This window comes from Sciurus carolinensis, chromosome 17 (assembly GCF_902686445.1).
Source record: "Sciurus carolinensis chromosome 17, mSciCar1.2, whole genome shotgun sequence".
Taxonomy (NCBI): domain Eukaryota; kingdom Metazoa; phylum Chordata; class Mammalia; order Rodentia; family Sciuridae; genus Sciurus; species Sciurus carolinensis.
In genome coordinates this window covers 39,758,374-39,779,928 of record NC_062229.1, presented here as the reverse complement: position 1 = coordinate 39,779,928, position 21,555 = coordinate 39,758,374, and the positions used below count along the sequence as shown (strand labels likewise).

Sequence of the window (21,555 nt, the reverse complement as noted above, 5' to 3'; positions counted from 1 at the left end):
TAAAATTAATGCCAGCATTTTATTTAATCTAATAACATATCCAAATAATATCTTTTTAACTGCAATTGCTGTAAAAATTATTAATTAAATATTTTACTTTCCTCTTTTATCATGAGCTTTCAAAATCCAGTATGTATTTTATACTTAATATAATAGAATTCAGATTAGGAATACTTCAAGTGCTCACTAGCCATGTGTGACTAGTCTTATCATGTTGCACAGTATAGTTCTAACCCAAGTTGACCTGACAAAGATACAACTACTTAATAAACAAACATATTGAAGTTAAAAATTACATTTTATATTTAATGACCACTTGATTTTAGGGCATAACCATCCTAGAGAATTGAAAATGAAAACTGTGTTTAATGCATCAGATGTAAGTAAGGATTTTTGTTTATTCCAGTCTCTACCTTGGCATTATGTGAATCAGAATGTTTCTGATTTGTATTTTATTTTATTCTGTTAGTACTGGGGTTTGAGCCTCATGCATGCTAGGTAAATACTTTATCACTGAGTTATATCCCCAGCTCTCAAAGATATTTCTGGATAGCAATATGAGATTTACAAGTTTTATCATGAAAGCTGATGTATGCCTTTCTCTTCTCTTTTTAGTAAAACATCTTAGCATTTGACATTGGTGACCAAGCCTTCCTTAACTGAAAATATCCCAGAAAAAAACACATCCAATGGACACCATTTATTTAGCTTTATATTTCAAAATTCTTACAGATAACTTATAAAGAATAAAGGGATATTGTCTTTGGAAGTTTTAATGATAATTTAATCATAATAAGCCCCAAATTTTATTCCATGTTTTTCATGTTTTGAACGAATTATACTTGGTCACTGTCCTTTGAATCCAACTGGCTGCTTATCATGAACTTGGAATATATCTATTTTGTAATTTCAGATTTAAAATGTATCTCTAATAGGTTCTAGTTTACCATTAAGCTTGTTTTTCTGGTACTTGGATCTTTAAAATGTGATATTTTGAAAACATTTTAGTTCGTTTTTGCTGAAGTGATAATGACTATCTTACCCCATAATTTTAAGACATTTTAACTTTTAGACTTACAAACACTATAAACACTATATACTCCTAGTCAAATTGTTTATATACCTGCCTTCAACATTTGGTCAAGTACATTTCAGCACACAGATAACATAAAAGATGAATGAATACTGCATATGTCCTTTTAGTATAATGGGATAGTACTGTATAATGCTGTATAAAAAGTCACTTCTGTTGAATGACTAATGGAATGAGAATACTATACTTTCTTTTTGTCCTTAAAATTTTATTAGTCACTTTTCAGTTCCTGGTTTTGAGAAAACTCATCTAGGCTATTATCAGCTGAAGACTCATAGCCTGTGATTATGTGATTATTATGTGCTTATGTGATCAATTGCACCACCTTTGAAGTCCAGAGTGCTGCTGTTAGTTTCTTCACATTCTTCTAATTCATCTAATAATTGTGAAACATATTCTGGTCATTTTTCTTCCTTATGGAAATGTATTTGTTTTATATTGCTACCATAACAATTATACAAGATGAGTAGTTTAAAACAACACACTTTTGTGTTTGTTTTTTTTTTTTTTTTTTCAATATTCTGTAGTTCTAAATTCTGACATAGGTCTCAAGATGTTGGTAGAGCTGTGTTCCTTTCTGGAAACTCTATGGCAAAGTGTGTTTCCTTGCCTTTTTCACCTTCCAGAGGTATCTCCATTTCTTGGTTGGTGTTTCCCTTCTTCCACCTTTTAAGCTAGCAAGTTAGTTATCTCTGCTGCCACTATTATGTCTCTTCTCTGCCTCTCTTTTACTGTTAAGGACCCTTTTGATTACTAGGGACCATCCCAGATAATCTGGGAAAATCTTCCTATTTGAAGGTCTACTGATTATCAACCTTAATTCCATCTGCAATCTTAATTTTCATTTGCCAGGAAACATAATATATTCACACATTCCAGGAATTATGACTTGAATATCTTCAGGCACATTATTCTGTCTAACATAGGCAAAAAAGGAGAAAAAAAAAAAGAAACCCTCAAATCTCAACTTTGCTGAGGGAAAGCCAGAAAATTTGAAAAACTAATTTTTAAAAAACTTCATGAATGATGTACATTACAGAATTAAGGTGAAAATGATGTAATAATGAAGGTTATCTCATTGTTGCATCATTCTAGGCCGTTCCATTATTCTATAACTGACAAATCATGATGCAGTAATGCTTATAGTGAAATAAACTGTGACAAGCTATAGGGAAAATGAGGTCACTGTTTTATATTATTTCTTAGCTTTTTACAAAGATCCAATGAACCTATTTGATAATTTCAAAATAGAATATATTTTTATTAAAAAATGTCAACTTTCCTCTTCCCTCCCTCCTCCCTCCCTCCCTCCCTTCCTTCCTTCCTTCCTTCCTTCCTTCCGCCTTTAAGAAGGAATAAGTCATAACAGTCATCCTTGCAGTATTAAAACAGCATCCCCAACTTGGTTCAGATGCATGTCTATACTGCTGGACAACACCATTTGGATGTTTCACAGACCTTCTAGTTGAATGTGGCCTGAACTTATTTTCTGTATTTATTTTCCTCCACTGGCTCCAACTAAAACAGCAAGATCATATGATAGTCCTTTTTTTTTTTTGATATGGCTGTGTTTTACACATACAGTGTTTTTGATTGATTGTTTTTCTGGTCTTTGTGTCTTCAAATTGCTATTGTGTACCCAACAAAATAATTAGGAGTTCTTCTTGACTCCTACATCTACTACCCTCATGATTAATTATAAGTCCTGTTAATTCTCTCACATTCCAGTTATTATTCATCCATTTCTGCCTGTTCCCACTTCCTCTGCCATTTTAGCCCCTTTGCCATTCTTGCTTGGGTTATTGAACTAACTTCTAGACAGTTTTATTATTATTTTCAGTTCTGTTTCCCCTGTCTACTCTTCAGTTTTCTGCAGAAGAAAATATTATGGTGCTATTCCAGTTTTTAAAACTCTTCTGAGGATTTTCTTTGCCCTTAGGACAAAGCCTAAACATTTTAACACTATTTAAAGGTCACCCTTGGTGCATGTCTTTCCTCTTTCACTTCATATCCACCACATGTGTACATGGACACACACACAACCTAACAATGCATGTTACAACCATTCTAAATTATTCCATAAAACATACCCTGCCTGTTCATCTGCCTACCTTTTTCCTGTGCTTGTCCCTTTGTTCAAATACTGTTCCTCTTCCTCTTTAGCCAACATACTATATAGATCTTAGCTTGAAAGTATGTCGCATGTTTTAGTCCCAGCTACTCAGGAAGATGAGGCAGGAGTATCCCAAATTTGAGGACAACCTGGGAAAATTAGAAAGACGCCATCTCAAAATAAAAGGGTTGAGGATATAACTCAGAGGTAGATTGCTCCTAGGTTCAATCTCCAGTATCTAAATAAAAAAATAATAAAATAGAAAAGACCTGGGGATGTAGCTCAGTGGTAGAATTACATCGCATGTGTGAGGCCATGGTTTCAATTCCAAGTACCACCAAAAAAAGAAGTACTGCAAGTGGGAATTTTCTCTTGACTATGTCTGGGGTTCCCATTCTGTGTTTCCACCTGCCCCTTCCGTACACTTTCAGAGTGGGTATGAGTCAGCCCTTAGCACTTTTTAATTACACGTTTGCCTAGTACATATAAAACATTAACTCATTGGAGATGCCTAGTACATAATCAGCAATGTTAGCTATTGTTGCATTGTGAAGACAGGAATGTAGGTGATTTTTTTCTTTTGTGCTGTGTTTTGGAAATTAAAGAAAAAGCTGATGTAATACTTCCAAATGGATCTGTTCTCAAACATTAAGGTAATAACATGATTTGATACTTTCTCATCTGCAGTAGTATAGATTTATATTTGGAAACCAAAATATTTTTAAAGCTATGAGTGCAATAAAGAAGCCACTATTTCAATGTATGTTTCTTGTAAACAGTGCATATTATATTCTTCCATTTGAGATATTAGTTCTGAGGATCCAATGGAGAATTATTCAAGGAGCTCCTTTTATTTTTGGTTAGAATGTTTGCTGGAAAAGACTCATCGATACACTTTTTTCAACTTAATTGAACTTGTCCTAATTAACTAACTTCTCATCTAGTCTGGCCTTATTTATAATATTTAGCTTTTGTCTAAACTTTTATATTGGATTCTTTCCAAAAGCCAAACAGCTGTAATCACTGACTCTGGTGGCATTTGTTTTATAGTTTTATAAACTAATGTATATAAATTTAGAACTATATACAAAATCTTTTTTTTTTATTGTAAACAAATGGGATACAGTTTCTCTGCCTGTACATGGCGTAAAGGCATACCATTTGTGTAATCATAAATTTACATAGGGTAATGTTGTTTGATTCATTCTGCCATTTTTTTCCCTTCTCCCCCACCCCTCCCACCCCTCCCCTCCCTCTATACAGTCCTTCCTTCCTCCATTCCTGCCCCCCTCCCTAAACCCAACTCCAACCCCAACACTAACCCCTCCCACCCCCCATTATGTGTCATCATCCACTTATTAGCGATATCATTCTTCCTTTGGTTTTTTGAGATTGGCTTATCTCACTTAGCATGATATTCTCCAGTTTCATCCATTTGCCTGCAAATGCCATAATTTTATCATTCTTTATGGCTGAGTAATATTCCATTGTATATATATACCACAGTTTCTTTATCCATTCATCAATTGAAGGACATCTAGGTTGGTTCCACAATCTGGCTATTGTGAACTGAGCAGCTATGGACATTGATGTGGCTGTATCTCTGTAGTATGCTGATTTTAAGTCCTTTGGGTATAGGCCAAGGAGTGGGATAGCTGGGTCAAATGGTGTTTCCATTCCAAGTTTTCTAAGGAGTCTCCATACTGCTTTCCAGAGTGGCTGCACTAATTTGCAGCCCGACCAGCAATGTAAGAGTGTACCTTTCTCCCCACATCCTCGCCAACACCTGTTGTTGCTTGTATTCTTGATAATCACCATTCTAATTGGGGTGAGATGGAATCTTAGGGTGGTTTTGATTTGCATTTCTCTTATTACTAGAGATGTTGAACATTTTTCCATATGTTTTTTGATTGCTTGTAGATCTTCTTCTGTGAAGTATCTATTCATTTCCTTAGCCCATTTGTCAGCTGGATTATTTACATTCTTGGTGTAGAGTTTTTTGAGTTCTTTATAGATTCTGCAGATTAGCGCTCTATCTGATGTATGATGGCAAAGATTTTCTCCCACTCTTTAGGCTCTTTCTTTGCATTGCTGATAGTTTCCTTTGCTGAGAGAAAGCTTTTTAGTTTGAATCTATCCCAGTTATTAATTCTTGCTTTTATTTCTTGTGCTATGGGAGTCCTGTTGAGGAAGTCTGGTCCTAAGCCGACATGTTGAAGCTCTGGACCTACTTTTTCTTCTATAAGATGCAAGGTCTCTGGTCTGATTCCGAGATCCTTAATCCATTTTGAGTTTAGTTTCGTGCATGGTGAGAGATATGGGTTTAGTTTCATTCTGTTGCATATGGATTTCCAATTCTCCAGCACCATTTGTTGAAGAGGCTATCTTTTCTCCATTGCATATTTTTGGCCCCTTTGTCTAGTATGAGAAAATTGTATTTATTTGGGTTTGTGTCCGTGTCCTCTATTCTGTACCATTGATCCACCTTTCTATTTTGGTACCAATACCATGCCGTTTTTGTTACTATGCTTTGTAGTAGAGTTGAAGATCTGGTATTGCGATACCCCCTGCTTCACTCTTTCTGCCAAGGATTGCTTTAGCTATTCTGGGTTTTATTCTTCCAGATGAATTTCATAATTGCTTGCTCTATTTCTGTAAGGTACATCATTGGGATTTTAATTGGAATTGCATTGAATCTGTATAGCACTTTTGGTAGTATGGCCATTTTGACAATATTAATTCTTCCTATCCAAGAACATGGGAGATCTTTCCATCTTCTAAGGTTTTCTTGAATTTCTTTCTTTAGTGTTCTGTAGTTCTCATTGTAGAGGTCTTTCACCTCTTTTGTGAGATTGATTCCCAAATACTTTATTGTTTTCGAAGCTATTGTGAATGGGGTAGTTTTCCTAATTTCTCTTTCTGAAGATTCATCGCTTATGTATAAAAATGCCTTAGATTTATGTGCATTGATCTTATATCCTACTACTTTACTGAGTTCACTTATGAGATCTAAAAGTTTTCTGGTGGAATTTCCTGGTTCCTCTAAGTATACCATCATATCATCAGCAAATAGGGATAGTTTGAGTTCTTCTTTTCCTATTCGTATCCCTTTAATTTCTTCGGTCTGTCTAATTGCTCTGGCTAGAGTTTCAAGGACGATATTGAATAGAAATGGTGAAAGAGGGCATCCCTGCCTTGTTCAGTTTTTAGAGGGAATGCTTTCAGTTTTTCACCATTTAGAATGATATTAGCCATGGGTTTAGCGTAGATGGCCTTTACAATGTTAAGGAATGTTCCCACTATCCCTATTTTTTCTAGTGTTTTGAGCATGAAGGGGTGCTGTATTTTATCAAATGCTTTTTCTGCATCTATCGAAATAATCATGTGATTCCTGACTTTAAGTCTGTTGATATGGTGAATGACATTTATTGATTTCCTGATGTTGAACCAACCTTGCATCCCTGGGATGAAACCCACTTGATCATGGTGCACTATCTTTTTAATATGTTTTTGTATGCGATTTGCTAAAATTTTGTTGAGAATTTTTGCGTCGATGTTCATTAAGGATATTGTTCTGAAATTTTCTTTCCTTGATGTGTCTCTGTCTGGTTTAGGTATCAGGGTAATATTGGCTTCATAGAATGAGTTTGGGAGGGTTCCCTCCTCTTCTATTTTCTGGAATACTTTGAGAAGTATTGGAATGAGCTCTTCTTTAAAAGTTTTGTAGAACTCGGCTGAGAACCCATCTGGTCCTGGACTTTTCTTTGTTGGAAGGCTTTTGATGACTTCTTCTATTTCATTACTTGAAATTGGTCTATTTAAGTTGTGTTATGTCCTCCTCGTTCAGTTTAGGCAATTCATATGTCTCTAGAAACCTGTTGATGTCTTCGAAATTTTCTATTTTGTTGGAGTATAGATTTTCAAAATAGCTTCTAATTATGTTTTGTATTTCAGTCGTGTCTGTTGTGATATTTCCTTGTTCATTCCGAATTTTAGCGATTTGGGTTTTCTCTCGTCTTCTCTTAGTTAGTGTGGCTAAAGGTTTATCAATTTTGTTTATTTTTTCAAAGAACCAACTATTTATTTTGTCAATTTTTTGTATTGTTTCTTTCGTTTCAATTTCGTTGATTTCAGCTCTCGGTTTAACTATTTCCTGTCTTCTACTACTTTTGGTGTTGGTCTGTTCTTCTTTTTCTAGGGCTTTGAGCTGTAGTGTTAGGTCATTTATTTTTTGAGTTTTACTTCTTTTATTTAATGCGCTCCATGAAATAAATCTTCCTCTAAGTACTGCTTTCATAGTGTCCCACAGATTTTGATATGATGTTTCTTTGTTCTTGTTTACCTCTAAGAATTTTTTAATTTCCTTCCTAATATCTTCTGTTATCCATTCATCATATAATAGCATATTGTTTAATGTCCAGGTGTTGGAGTAGTTTCTGTTTTTTACTCTTTCATTAATTTGTAACTTCAATCCATTATGATCTGAGAAGGTAGTGTCTCTATCTTCTTGTATTTGCTGACATTAGCTTTGTGGCATAATATATGGTCTATGTTAGAGAAGGATCCATGTGCTGCTGAGAAGAAAGTGTATTCGCTCTTGGTTGGATGGTATGTTCTATAAATGTCTGTTAAGTCTAAATTATTGATTGTGTTATTGAGATCTATGGTTTCTTTGTTCAATTTTTGTTTGGAAGATCTGTCCAGTGGTGAGAGAGGTGTGTTAAAATCACCTAGTATTATTGTGTTATGGTCTATTTGATTTCTAAAATTGAGAAGGATTTGTTTGACATACATGGATGAGCCACTGTTTGGGGCATAGATGTTTATGATTGTTATATCTTGCTGATTTATGCTTCCCTTAAGCAGTATGAAATGTCCTTCTTTATCCCTTCTGACTAACTTTGGCTTGAAGTCCACATTATCTGAAATGAGGATGGATACTCCAGCTTTTTTGCTGAGTCCAGGTGCATGGTATGTTTTTCCCCATCCTTTCACTTTTAGTCTATGGGTATCTCTTTCTATGAGGTGAGTCTCTTGCAGGCAACATATTGTTAGATCTTTCTTTTTAATCCAATCTGCCAGTCTATGTCTTTTGATTGATGAATTCAGGCCATTAACATTCAGGGTTATTATTGAGATATGATTTGTATTCCCAGTCATTTGGTTCATATTTAAAATTTTTGACACATCTTGGTTCCTCCTTTATTTGACAGTTCCTTTAGGATAATTCCTCCCTTTGCTGATTTGCTTCTTTGTTTTTTATCTCTTTCTCATGAAATATTTTGCTGAGAATGTTCTGTAATGCTGGCGCTCTTTTTGTAAATTCTTTTAGCTTTTGTTTATCATGGAAGGATTTTATTTCATCGTCAAATTTGAAGGTAAGTTTTGCTGGGTATAAGATTCTTGGTTGGCATCTATTTTCTTTCAGAGCTTGAAAAATGTTGTTCCAGGCCCTTCTAGCTTTTAGGGTCTGGATTGAAAAATCTGCTGATATCCATATTGGTTTCCCCCTGAATGTAATTTGGTTCTTTTCTCTCACAGCCTTTAAAATTCTGTCTTTATTTTGTATGTTAGGTATTTTCATTATAATGTGCCTTGGTGTGGGTCTGTTGTAATTTTGTGTATTTGGAGTCCTATAAGCCTCTTGGAATTGATTTTCCATTTCATTCTTCAGATTTGGGAAATTTTCTGATATTATTTCATTGAATAGATTGTTCATTCCTTTGGTTTGTTTCTCTAAGCCTTCCTCAATCCCAATAATTCTCAAATTTGGCCTTCTCATGATATCCCATAGTTCTTGGAGATTCTGTTCATGATTTCTTACCATCTTCTCTGTTTGTTCAACTTTGCTTTCAAGATTAAATATTTTGTCTTCAATATCTGAAGTTCTGTCTTCCAGGTGTTCTATCCTATTGGTTATGCTTTCTATGGAGTTCTTAATTTGGTTTATTGTTTCCTTCATTTCAAGGATTTCTGTTTGGTTTTTTTCAATATCTCTCTTTATTTAAATGATCTTTTGCTTCCTGAATTTGCTCTGTTAACTGTCGATTGTTGCGATCGTTCAATGCCTGCATTTGCTCTTTCATCTCATCGTTTGCTTCCCTAATCATTTTAATCATGTACATTCTGAACTCCCTTTCTGTCCTTTCTTCTGCCATGCTGTCATTGGATTTTATTGATGTAACATCTAGATTTGTTTGGGGCATTTTCTTCCCTTGTTTTCTCATATTGTTCAGGAATCAGTGGGTCATTAAGATATTGCAGATTTCCTTTATTGACTTATAATGTCCCTGAAGATTGCTAGTATATCCCCTCTTATCCTTCAGTAGCCTGAAGTCTTGGAGGAAGTTGATAATGCGGTGCTCCACAAGGAAGCTGCCTCTCTAGGGGTGGTGACCCTCAGGTGGGGTATATTCCCTGCTAGTGGGCAGAGGTGCCTCCACTTGTTGACCAATGGTCATCCAATGGGGAACTAGGCTGTGGGCTGAGGCAAGGCCTTTTTGTGCCTGTGTCTCTGGTTTTACCGTCCCTGTGTGAAAACCTCCCCCGGCAGGGAAGACTCACTCGGTGGGGACGTCTCGCTGGTCAGTTGTCCTCCTAGAGGTTCCCCTGAATCTACATCTACCGCCTGGGCTGGGCTGCCTTCCTCTGCAACGTTCCCAGGCGCCCAGACCTACCTCCTGGGCCTGGGAGCCTCACCCTTCACAGACGAGTCTCCTTAGGCTGCCTCTCCCAGAGAATCTGTCTGCAGTCCTGGAAACTTCGCTTCGCCCCTAGGCGTGTCTCTGTGCGGCTCTTCCAGCAAGAAGCCTGCACCTAATCGCCTGGCTATGCGGCCCCTCCTCTGAGCTGCCACCTGGAGCCCCGTACAATATCTCTGAGACCCAGAGACCCGCCACACACCTCCTCCTCTGGACAGCGGCCCGGTTTCTGACGCAGTCACTAGGAGTCCAAGCAACTCACTTCGCGTCTCCTCCTCCCGCCAACCGCCTTTAGCCCTAGGCAGTCACTCCGAGTCCAAGTGACCCACCCTGTTCCTCCTCCTCCTCCTCCGGGTAGCCCCCTGGGTTTTCAGGAGCAGTAGCTCCGAGATCAAGTGACCCACCGTGCTCGTCCTCCAGGCAGGCCACCAGTGTTCAGGAGCAGTCGCTTTGAGTGTAATCAACTCACCACTCGCCTCCTCCTCTGGCAACCACCTGTGGCTCTGAAGCAGTCACTCCTAGACCAAGCGACCCTCCACGCTCCTCCTCCAGGCAGGCCACCGGTGTTCAGGAGGGGTCATTCTGAGTTCAAACAGCTCGCCGCGCAGCTCCTCCTCTGGCAACTGCCTGTGGCTCTGATGCAGTCACTCCTAGACCAAGCCACCCGCCGCGCTCCTCCTCCAGGCAGGCCACTGGTGTTCAGGAGCAGTCGTTCTGAGTTCAAACAGCTCGCCACTCGCCTCCTCCTCTGGCAACTGCCTGTGGCTCTGATGTAGTCACTCCTAGACCAAGCCACCCGCCGCGCTCCTCCTCTTCCTCCAGGCAACCTCCCGGTGTTCAGGAGAGCTCGCTCTGAGTTCAAACAGCTCACCACGCAGCTCCTCCTCAGGCAGCCGCCCGGAGCCCCAGTGGTTGCTCCGAGTCCAAGCGCTGTGCTGAGCCGCCTCCTCTACGATGATCCCAGTTGTCCGTGTTTACCGCTCCTGTGGGGGGAGGGGCGTCTCACCGAGCAACTCTACTTCACAAAGTTCCCTGCGTTCCGGGGCTACGGCCCCATCCGGGACGCCTCCCCAAAGGGAGAGACTCACCCGGGGGCTTTGAGTTGGTCCCAAGCCTCTCACTATATCCTCTTTTGAATCCTGCATCCTGGAGCAACGTGAAATGCAGCCGCCCTCTAGTCCGCCATCTTGAAAACCTCTACAAAATCTTTTTCATGAACCTCTTGAAATCCTGTCCATGCTGTTGGTTATGCAGAGTAATGTGCTGTATGGCCTTGGTTGCCTTCAGTCAGTCATTAGAAAGCAAAGGACAGAAGTGTTGTCTTCATTATCTCTGCCTTGGTTCAGGCCTTCTTCACTGCACTGAAACTGGTGAGCTCAAGACTGAGGGTGACTGCCTGTTGTCTATGGACACTTTATGCTTCACAGCTTCTGAAAGGGAGGATGCTCACTGAGAGCAGCACTGCACTAAGGCATTGTCTACAGGGACTGATGTTTAGACTTTTCACTACAGAAATCTTCACATAAAAGAGAACTTTTCTTGATATATAAATTTAGAACTTCTGTTAGAATACCCTTGGGTTCAATCCCTGGTACCACTAAATAAACAAATAATAAATAAAATCATTTAAATATTTAAAATAATTAAAAATTTATAAATAAAATGTAAAAATACTTTATTCTTATCCAGTTTTATATAGGAAATGTTTTGTGCTTAAGATTTTCCTTTTTTTATTTGTTGCTTTTAAATATACATGACAGTAGAGTGTATTTTGACATATTATACACACATGGGGTATAACCCATTACAATTTTGATCTGATTCTTGTGGTTGAACATGATGTGGTGTTACACTGGTTGTGTATTCATTTATGAGCGTAAGAAAGTTATGACATTCATTCTGCTGTCTTTCCTATTCCCCTCACCCTTCCTTCCCTTTGCTCCCCTTTGTTTAATCAAATGAATTTCTATAGTTTCCCTCCCTATTCTCTTTTGTTATGACTTAACATCCACATATCAGAGAGAACAGTTGACCTTTGTTTTTTCAGGACTGGCTTACGTCACTTAGCATATTTTCCAGTTCCATCCATTTACCCGCAAATGCCATAATTTCATTCTTCTTTATGGCTGAGTAGTATTCCATTGTGTATATATACTGCAGTTTCTTTATCCATTCATCTGTTGAAGGGCACCTGGGTTGGTTCCATAGCTTGACTGTTGTGAATTGAGCTGCTATAAACATTGATGTGGCTGCCTCACTGTAGTATGCTGATTTTAAGTTCTTTGGGTATAAACCAAGGTGTGGGATAACTGGGTCAAATGGTGGTTCCATTCCAAGTTTTTAAGATTTTCATTTGCAGATAATATGCTTTGAATTTGGGTGATTTGGAAATCTACTCTGCCATGATCTTTAATAAACAGAACCTCCTAAATATTTTTCATTTAATTTGAAGTTCCCAGTTTAAAGATGAAAGTCATTATGATGTCGTAGTCATGGAAATATTGCATATGATTTGTGTATAAAAATTCTACATTATATTATATCTAGATATAGCTTCCTTTTTGTAATGTGGGGAAAAAAAACACTTAAGAAATACTGGTTAAGGAAAGAAAACTACAGGTAAGTTACAGATAAGTGCTATAACTGAAGATGTGAAAAAATTAATTTAAAAATCACAATGGAGATATAAACAGTGGTTCTAGTCAGAGATGTGAAATAACAGGGATTTTTTTTTTAACCTGCTATCTTTTGAAACTCATTCTCAGTGAATGCTTTATTTCTAACTGGGTAACTGTATTTTCAAAATAATATGTTGTGTGAAACTCACTAAGTGCAAAGAAAAAATGTAAAAGAAGTGTCTGATATCTTGTTTCATGCACAGTTGTTGCTCAATAAGTACTTATCATTGGCCTAATTAAGGAAGCTTATAATTAAAGGTAAAATATTAAAATATATTTGGGTGCACCATAAATTGATTTTTTACATTGTTAACAAATTTTTTCATATAGTAAACTGAAAATTTTATAAGGCACTGGTATCAGATTGCAATATGAATGATTATTTTGCCTGTTAAAATAGACTAAACTTTTAGTGTTTTCATAGATATTTTTAATCCAAGTTTTATTTATTCAAAGAATAGTTTTAACAATGCTTTATTATATGATACTAAGTCGTTTCTTTGAGAGAAATGAAGGTTGTACAAAAGAAAAACAAATTTCATGTTCTTGATATTTTAAAGAGTAAAGGTCTTGAGTTATTCCTTTAAACTTTAGAATAACTGAACACTTTATCCACATTGCTACTCTGTTTACTGATACTCATTTTCATTACCTATATTTAATTGAATGAAATTTTATTTTCATAATCTTTAATAGTAATTAAAATTAAATTATTGGTAGAATCAATTGTACACTATCTTTAACAGTTGATATAAAATTGAAAGATAGAAGCAATTTAATTATGAGTTGTTTCATAATACCATTTTAGAAATCAGTTTGCAATATTAGCAACATCACTATTATATGAATATATGCTAATGTAGGATGAAAGAAGGATCCTCATTAAAATCTTGTTGCTAAACAAATGACAAAAACCTTATAAACAGCTTGAGGCTTCAGGCCAGTCAGTCATAACTACTCCAGAAGAAATTTGGACAAGTGTGAAAATATATAGACTATGTGTTTAATATGATCAGAACACATAAATGCCATCTTCCATCAGTTCCCTACTAATGGCATTTTTATTAATATTAGGGAAAACATCTTTTTTCCATAGTTTAATTGGTGCATTATAATTGTATGTAGTGGCAGGGATTGTTGTTATATATTTGTACATGCACACAATATAATAATATAATTTGGTTAGTATTATTCCCCATTATTTCCCCTTTCCCATCTCTTTTTCCTCTCCCTTTCCTCTATCTCCCGTCAATTTTCATGAGACTGACTTACCCCACCTTTCTTTTCCTTTTTTCTTTCTAGCTTCCATATATGAGAGAAAACATGACTCTTGACCTTCTGAATTTGGCTTATTTTGCTTAACATGATGGTCTCAAGTTCCAGCATTCTTCTTTATGAGTGAATAAAACTCCTTGTGTATGTGGACTCAGTATGCTGAGTTTTTTTGGATAAATACTGAGGAGTGATATAACTGGGTCTTATGGTGGTTTCCTTTCCTGGGCTTTTGAGGAACCTCCATACTGATTTCCATAGTGGTTGTACTGATTTACAATCCTAGCAATAGTGTAAAAGTGTTGTTTTTTCTCCACATCTACTCCAGCATTTATTATTTTTTGTATTCTTGATGATTGCCATTCTGACTGGAGTGAGATGAAAACAGTATAGTTTTGATTTGCATTTCAGGGAAAACAAATCTTAAAAAATTGCAGTGACTAAGCATTCTATGTTGAAATTTTCAAATAAAAATATTTTCTTTTTAATCCAAAAGGTGGACTCTTGATACAGCCATTGTGTGTGTGTTTTCCAGAAAAGGACTGTGGTTTGGTCAGCTACATCTTTTTTTTTTTTTTTTTTTTTTTTTTTTGATTTGTTGTTTTTACATATATATGACAGTGGAGTATATTTTGACAAACTATACATAGAGTACAACCCATTCCAATTAGGATCCCATTCTTGTGGTTGTGCATAATGTGGAATTAGATTGGTTGTGTATTCATATATGAGCAAAGGAAAATTATGTCCGATTCATTCTGTTGTCTTCAGGATATTTTCATTATGCAGTATTCATGATGCCATTATCTGTCTTCTAAGTAGGTATAACGAGGTGACAGTAACGGTCAGGTGGTACAAGGGAATTCAGTTTGTTTATCACTCCTGAACACAACAATTCTTTTAAAGAAGGTTTTATCTAGTTTAATCAATTCTGGATTAACTTTGTGTGCACATTTCCTTTGAGTATTGCTCATGTTTTTATTTGGGATAATCTTAACATCTTGGTACAGCATTAGAAGTAGAAAAATTAACCATATAGGAAGAGATAGGCATTCCAAAGTGAAAGTTAATGGCCTTTTTGATAGCTACACTCCTTAGTGTCTTCACTGAAGGTGAATTGGCTGCAGGTCTGCTTTGCCTTTTGAATTGTAGGAAGTCCATAGTTGAAGGACACAAGGCAATTTCCATTGGATTGATTTGGCCTTTCGGCCCAGCTCATCTGCACAGGAACATTTATAGTTGGGGAGAAAAAGATACTCTGTGAGGTTATCTAAGTTAAGGCTGGTTTGGGAATGAAAGTAAATGGTGGGAGTGCTGCTATTATTGAACAAGAAAAACAATGGGAGCCCATTCTGTGTGACTGTGAAGGGGAATATTACATGTCACACATAATTTCATGTAATCATGCACATTAAATTATTTGAGTTAAAATCATTTCTTGCATTCTTTGTCTTTGTTCCTATTCCACAATTTTTTGCATAGTGTAGCTAGGATGCTGTGGTGGATACACATCTATGCTGTAGTGCTTTTGTTCCAGTCAAGTCCCTCTAATGAGTTTTTTACACATTTAACAAGTCTCAGTTTTGATTGTTTATGGTTTAAAAGTATTTTTTGTTACTTATTATAGGTATGTGGCCTCATGAAGACTTCTCAAGTTTCCTGGCTGCATTTTGAAAATTGTAATTTGTGGTTCCTCAGTAACTGGTAGGATAATGTATAACTCAAGGAATGAGGGAAATCTTGATCATATAAAGTTATAAGAGATAGTGAACTTTTTTTTTGTCTACAGCTTCTTTGTGAGACCGATGTCATGTTTTAAAATCTGAAATCGAAATGGCTGGTTACTTGACAGCAGATCAGAGGTGGCACAGCCTAGAATTGAAGCAGCCAGGGTCAAAAGAAGGGCCAGAATAGTTCAGGAAGGTGGCTCCAAATAGTGGACAGGATGGTAGGACTGATTCTGACCTAACACAAGACAGAGTAGCAAGTGACCTCATTGTGGGTAGAATATGGCACCAAACTTTCCTGGGTTGGTAGTCCTGAAAAGGCAGATACCAAAGGTACTAGTGCAATTTAAAAGGTAAGATACTGGAACGGAAATTTAAACAGAAAACCATTTGAAATATCTGGGAAATCTAGAGCTGACTTTAGAATGAAATACTAGGAAGTTACCATACCATTACTAGGTTATTTAAAAGAAAGAGGATATTTGATGCCATCAGGTTGGGATCTACCACCTCTGTCATGTACTGAGAAGACACGCTGAGCCTAGACATCAGTCTCTGGAAACAATTCCCCTTTGACTCCTTAAAAGTATTTATTTCCCCTAGAACATGCCCTTTTCCTACTAGAAGTGCTACTGAGAATCTACATTCTGTCTCTAGGTAACCTCCTCAGCTTTACCTAGAGGTCTTGACTCATATCAAATTTCATTTGTTTCTACAAAGTGAACAGTACTCATTCTGCCCTTTATTAGTGTGCATGTAATTTGTTGAGCATATACTGTGTGCAAGGCACAGTTTAAATAATATTAATAATTTAGAGCTATTAAAATTTTATTGATATAATTTCAAGTTATTTTTGTTTCAAATTTTTAAATTTCAGATTTTACCAATTGTTGCAAGGACTCTGGCATCCTTATGGTAGTAAAATGCCGGAAAGAAAATTCTGCATTGAAAGAATGTCTAACTGCTTAGTAAGTAGTTACCTCAAAGTGTTTGTGCTTCTGTGTGTGTGTATGTGTGTGTGTGTGTGTGTGTGACTTAACTTATTACAGGTTATACATTCTGTATCCCACCCAACCAAATTGTTCACCTTTTTGGCTAAATCTAAAATTTCAACATGTTGAAAAATATTCTAAAAGAAAAAAAAACAGCATATTTATGAACAAATTTTTTCAAGTTGTCAACATTATATGATTAAAAATGTCAGCAAACAAAAATATATGACTTTACATATGACCTAATAATCCCTTTTCATTGAAGGGTTGGTTTATAGAATATATTATTGACTAATTTTTGCTTATTTCATAATAGAAACTGAATTAGAATATCTCTAAGAACTTTGAAAGCATTGTGATTTATAGAATTTTAATTCCTAGAAAAATTGCAATAAATCACATAAAAAACATAAAATTTAGATTTTTTGAAGTTAATCAAATAATTTTAAAATAGCATTTTAATGTCATGCTAATATTTCATTGTAGTTCCTTAAAACCTTAAGTGAAAGTATGCAGTTTTTTGAACGCAGATGCTTTCTGTTTTATCTTTGTTTTATTATCCATATTTTTGACAGATAATATTGCAGAATATTTTAGAGGGTACTGTTGATAGCTGTGAGATCTTACTTTTGGCAAACTCTTATTTAATTTTATACTCTGCTTCTCAAGCCTGTGAAGTACATGTGTCAGTATGGTATGACATTTCTTAGGCAACTAATATAATAATTATTCAAATACCATATTTTTTTAAATAACAAATTATGTATACATAAACTTAAGGGTTTAGAATGCTGCAGATGAAACTTTAGAGATCATCTAAACTCATCTGTACATTTATAGATGAGGAAACACACTCAATATTCATTTTTTTCCAAGTTACTATCAATAGCAGCTCTTCTGGGCCAGAACTAGTACTAAGCACTTTACTGTAGAGGCGTTCATTCTGTGATGTATTTGTTCTTCCAGTTTGTTTCCCAGTGCATCTAAGAGATATTTAATAATCTCTTAAACTTCATATGACTGAACTTGTTTTATACACTGATGAAGAATTTTATTTTTACCTCCAATTCAGTCATCATAGTAATTACCTTAACATATTATCCCTCCCTCCAGATGGGGTGAGTTTAGAGTAGACAGGAACACTGCAGAGAGGGCAGTCTGAGCTCAGCTTCTGAGTCAGTAGTTTAGCTAGCCATGTAACCTTGGACAGGGTCCCTCACTGTAAGAAGGGGTGCTTCTACTTGGAGTGATTGTGAAGTACTACATGTGAACACATTTAGTAGTACTCAGTAAATGTTAGCTCTTATTGGTCTGTACTTGTTATTAGATTGGTGTTTGTTTGTTACCCGAATATTAATCATGTGAATTCTATTTCACATCCCCTAAAAACATGAGGAAATAATAGGTTCTAGTGCATCTGGGGAAGGGATTTGGAAGAGAGAGAGACAACTCCTTCTGTTGGTTTTAAAAGAGAGAAGCAGTGAAATAAACAAAGGATGTGAATGGAAAGTTATTGAGGGAAATTTTACTTTCAACCCAGAATACTCAAGAGTTTCATCTTTGAATAAGAAAATGCTCTGCTTTGTTCATATTTGACATTCCATGAATGTAACCACTACTCTTAGTAACATCTTGAAATATCAGTGGTTTGTGCTTCTTTATTTCTACCTCTCACCTTCATTTATTCCTTGACACACTGTGATGTGATTTCTGCCTGACTCCACTGAGTTTTAAAGACTCTTAATAGTCAAATCCAACCAACAGTGCTCTTTGACTTGACCTTTCTTTAGCAATCACTTATTAAATTTCTCTTCTGATTCCCAATGACTCTTGTTTCTCAGACATTTCTTTGTACTCCCAATTCTTTCTTAACCTACTCTTGAAAGTTGATATTTCTCTGGGTTTTCCTCTCATTCTTAAATCTGAGAAAGTTCAGTTTGTACCCATGGATTAAATAACTTATAGATCATGAAATTTTTCTGCTTTCTTCAGGTCCCAAACTGAACCTGACTCTCTTTTGCTCTACCTGCATCTTGTGTCTTTGTGAATTAAGAGTTGTCTCCTAACTCCAGTTGGTGATTTCCTGTGTCTCACCGATCTAATTTTTCCTTTTCACTCCTACAGCTCCTCATTTGGCCTAGGCCCTCATTCTTTCTTGCCTGGATTATTTATTGGACATCCTGATTCTAACCTTGCTGCTCCCTTTTATCCTATCTGCAATATGCTGTCAGATTCATCCAAAGATACAAAATTTTGATTTCTCTGTTAATCATGCCGTATTGCCTTTAGGGTAGATTTAAATTTCTCAGTGTGGCATAAATGGCTATAATTATTTGGTCCTTGAACATTCCATGTTTAGATCAGGCCCTTACTGCTGTGTAATCCATTGTAGTAGTAGCAATACACTTTACTACTCCATGCACCCCAGCTTTTCTTCATCTGTGGGCCACTTACATAGATTTCTGTTGGTCCTACATAATTTGTCTCAAGCATTCCTTCATGACTTCTTTTCTCATTTCTGTGGTGTACTGGGTCATATCTGTCACAGCACTTTTTACACTTAATTGTAGTTTAGTCTTACTTGTCTGCCCTATAATACCATAAGTTTCTTGAGGATAGGAGCTGTGCTTCTCATTGCTCAATTCTGATTGTGCACTCTCTAAAAGAATTTTTATATTAATATGTACAGTTAAACAACAGAATTTTTAGGCCTTTATATTTCCATTAATTTGATAACTTAATGCTCACACTGAATTTGTGACCAATATATTAAAAACTCTTCTAAAAATATAAGATTGAACCTGATGAACTGGATATCTGAATATCACTGAAGTAAGCTCATGTTTATTGCTTGTAAAGTTATTAATTTTAAAAAAGATTTTCATTTCCTTCTTGTAGCTATAATGATCCAGCTTTTTATGAAGAATGCAAAATGGAATACCTGAAGGAAAGGGAAGAATTCAGAAAAACTGGAATTCCTACTAAGAAAAGGCTACAGAAGCTTCCTACAAGCATGTAGACAGATATTCAAATGACAGGAATCTCATATTAATGGCAGTCTTTTATACTATAAATCATCTGAAATAATGGACTCAAGAATGTGTCTGCTTTATTCTAATTATGAAAATATTAATATTATATGAAATAAAGATCTTTATTTCAAAATTGTTTTACTAAATTGTTTTATAGGAATAAATATTGGAATGAGACGTGGTTTTCCTTATCATTTTGGATTTTTCACAAGTTTTTCCACAATTATAAACACTATAAACAGTGCTAATGACTTCCAGCGTTTCATATGGACAATGCCTTTTTCCATTGTATAGGCAAATGGCTAATCATAGGGATCAAAAGTATTAAATGAAAGCAGAAAGAACTTTCAAAGGTGTTGATAATCACTAGGCAGTATAGCAGAATGGCTAGGAACCAGAATCCTGAAGTTCCACAACCTGTTAACCATTTTCAACTATGAAAGTGAATCTCAAACTGTTGTGAGAATTTGATGAGTATAGCAAGTACAAACAGTATATGGGACAGTGCTTCAGATATGGTAAATGCTTTCTAATTGGTAGTAAGTTGTAAAGCTTATTTGAAAACACAGATAAGTATATGTAAATTAATTTTATATTCTTTGAGGGAAGTTTTTTTCTGAAATTGTTTCTTGATCAAGTTAATTATGTTAACTTGACTATTGAAAATAACTTTTTATTTTAAAAATTCATCCTTTAATGAGGATGAATAAACACCTTGTAACACAGTAGTGAATTCAGGAGGTAGTGTAATAAATTTTTGTCTCAATGCCATAATTTGGAGCCCAGGTTGATTTAATACTAAAAAGTCATTTCTTCTCCCATGAGCTATTAGCTCTGCACCACAGCCAGTATAACCAGTTTACAGATAAATACGTTTTATATTTTCACATCCGTCATTAAAATCACAAAACAGAAATGTAATTGCCAAAACAAGATTTAACTTTGGTCCCAATCCCATGAAATAGATGACTTAGAAGAAAAAGAACTTAGAAATGCAATAGCCCCCCCACAAAAGAATCAATGGATGTTCAAGTTCCCACTTTACTCATACTGAGTTAACTAAAAAATGATTTTACTCTTATTTGAAATACAAACTACATTTTTACCAGACCACAGATCAAAAGGAGGGAGATTAGTAGAGCAAACAAAAACAAAGCAAATATCAAAATCTAGAAACCACACAGAATAGGGACTAATAAGCCTATAGTCCTCCATTGGCCTTCTAATATTGGTGCATTTCCTAAAGCACAGAACCTTCATTCTTTTTTTTAATGACTCAAATGGGAAAAAGGCAAAACAGTTACAGAAGCTGGTAGAAATATACAGTCTATTAATATATTTTAAAGTAGCCAACTTCAAATTTTTTGTTTTTGTTGGGGATCAAATCCAGAGTTTTACACAAGGAAACTTCAATTTTATGTGTAAAATTTACTTATGTAGTAGGTAACATCCTCCATAGGTGCTAGACAAATTATATAGTACACTCATCCTTCTTTCTCATAGCAAAAACAAAATCATTCATTGTAGACTTTATTCATGCCTCACTACACTCAGGTCTACTTACTGGACTAAGGCAGTTGTACTTTGCTTGCTCACTGGTACCTTTGCTTATATTACATTCTGTTTGTAAATAACAATTCACAGGATTTTATCCTTTAAAATTTACTTTTTCCAAGTTGCTTTTCTGGATGAGATCATTACTTTGCTATTACATGATTCAATTATTTAGCTTTTTAAGTCTGAATTCCCCACTTATTTTCTAATGTATCACATAGGTATGTCACTGCTCTACATATGAACTAAGTTCCATTTTGGGAGCAACTCAATAAAACAATCTTCCTTTTAGAGCAACAAATTCTACCTCAAGCTATAAGATATATATTAAGAGGAAGGAAAGGTGGCTTTTTTGTTATATACTCTTCATATTGTTGAGTTATAGATGTGCTG

At 35.8% G+C, this 21,555-nt stretch overlaps 1 protein-coding gene across 1 annotated transcript in view; it reads left to right on the top strand.

Moving 5' to 3' along the window:
- Positions 1–19,785, top strand: part of Cmc1 (C-X9-C motif containing 1) — a 71,445-nt gene extending 51,660 nt beyond the window's left edge. Inside the window, exons 3-4 of the mRNA XM_047530644.1 lie at positions 16,462–16,552; positions 19,475–19,785. Of these exons, the coding sequence (XP_047386600.1) occupies positions 16,462–16,552; positions 19,475–19,595 (212 nt within the window). The 3' untranslated portion in view covers positions 19,596–19,785. The remainder of the gene's footprint in view (positions 1–16,461; positions 16,553–19,474) is intronic.
- Positions 19,786–21,555: the final 1,770 nt, after the last annotated feature.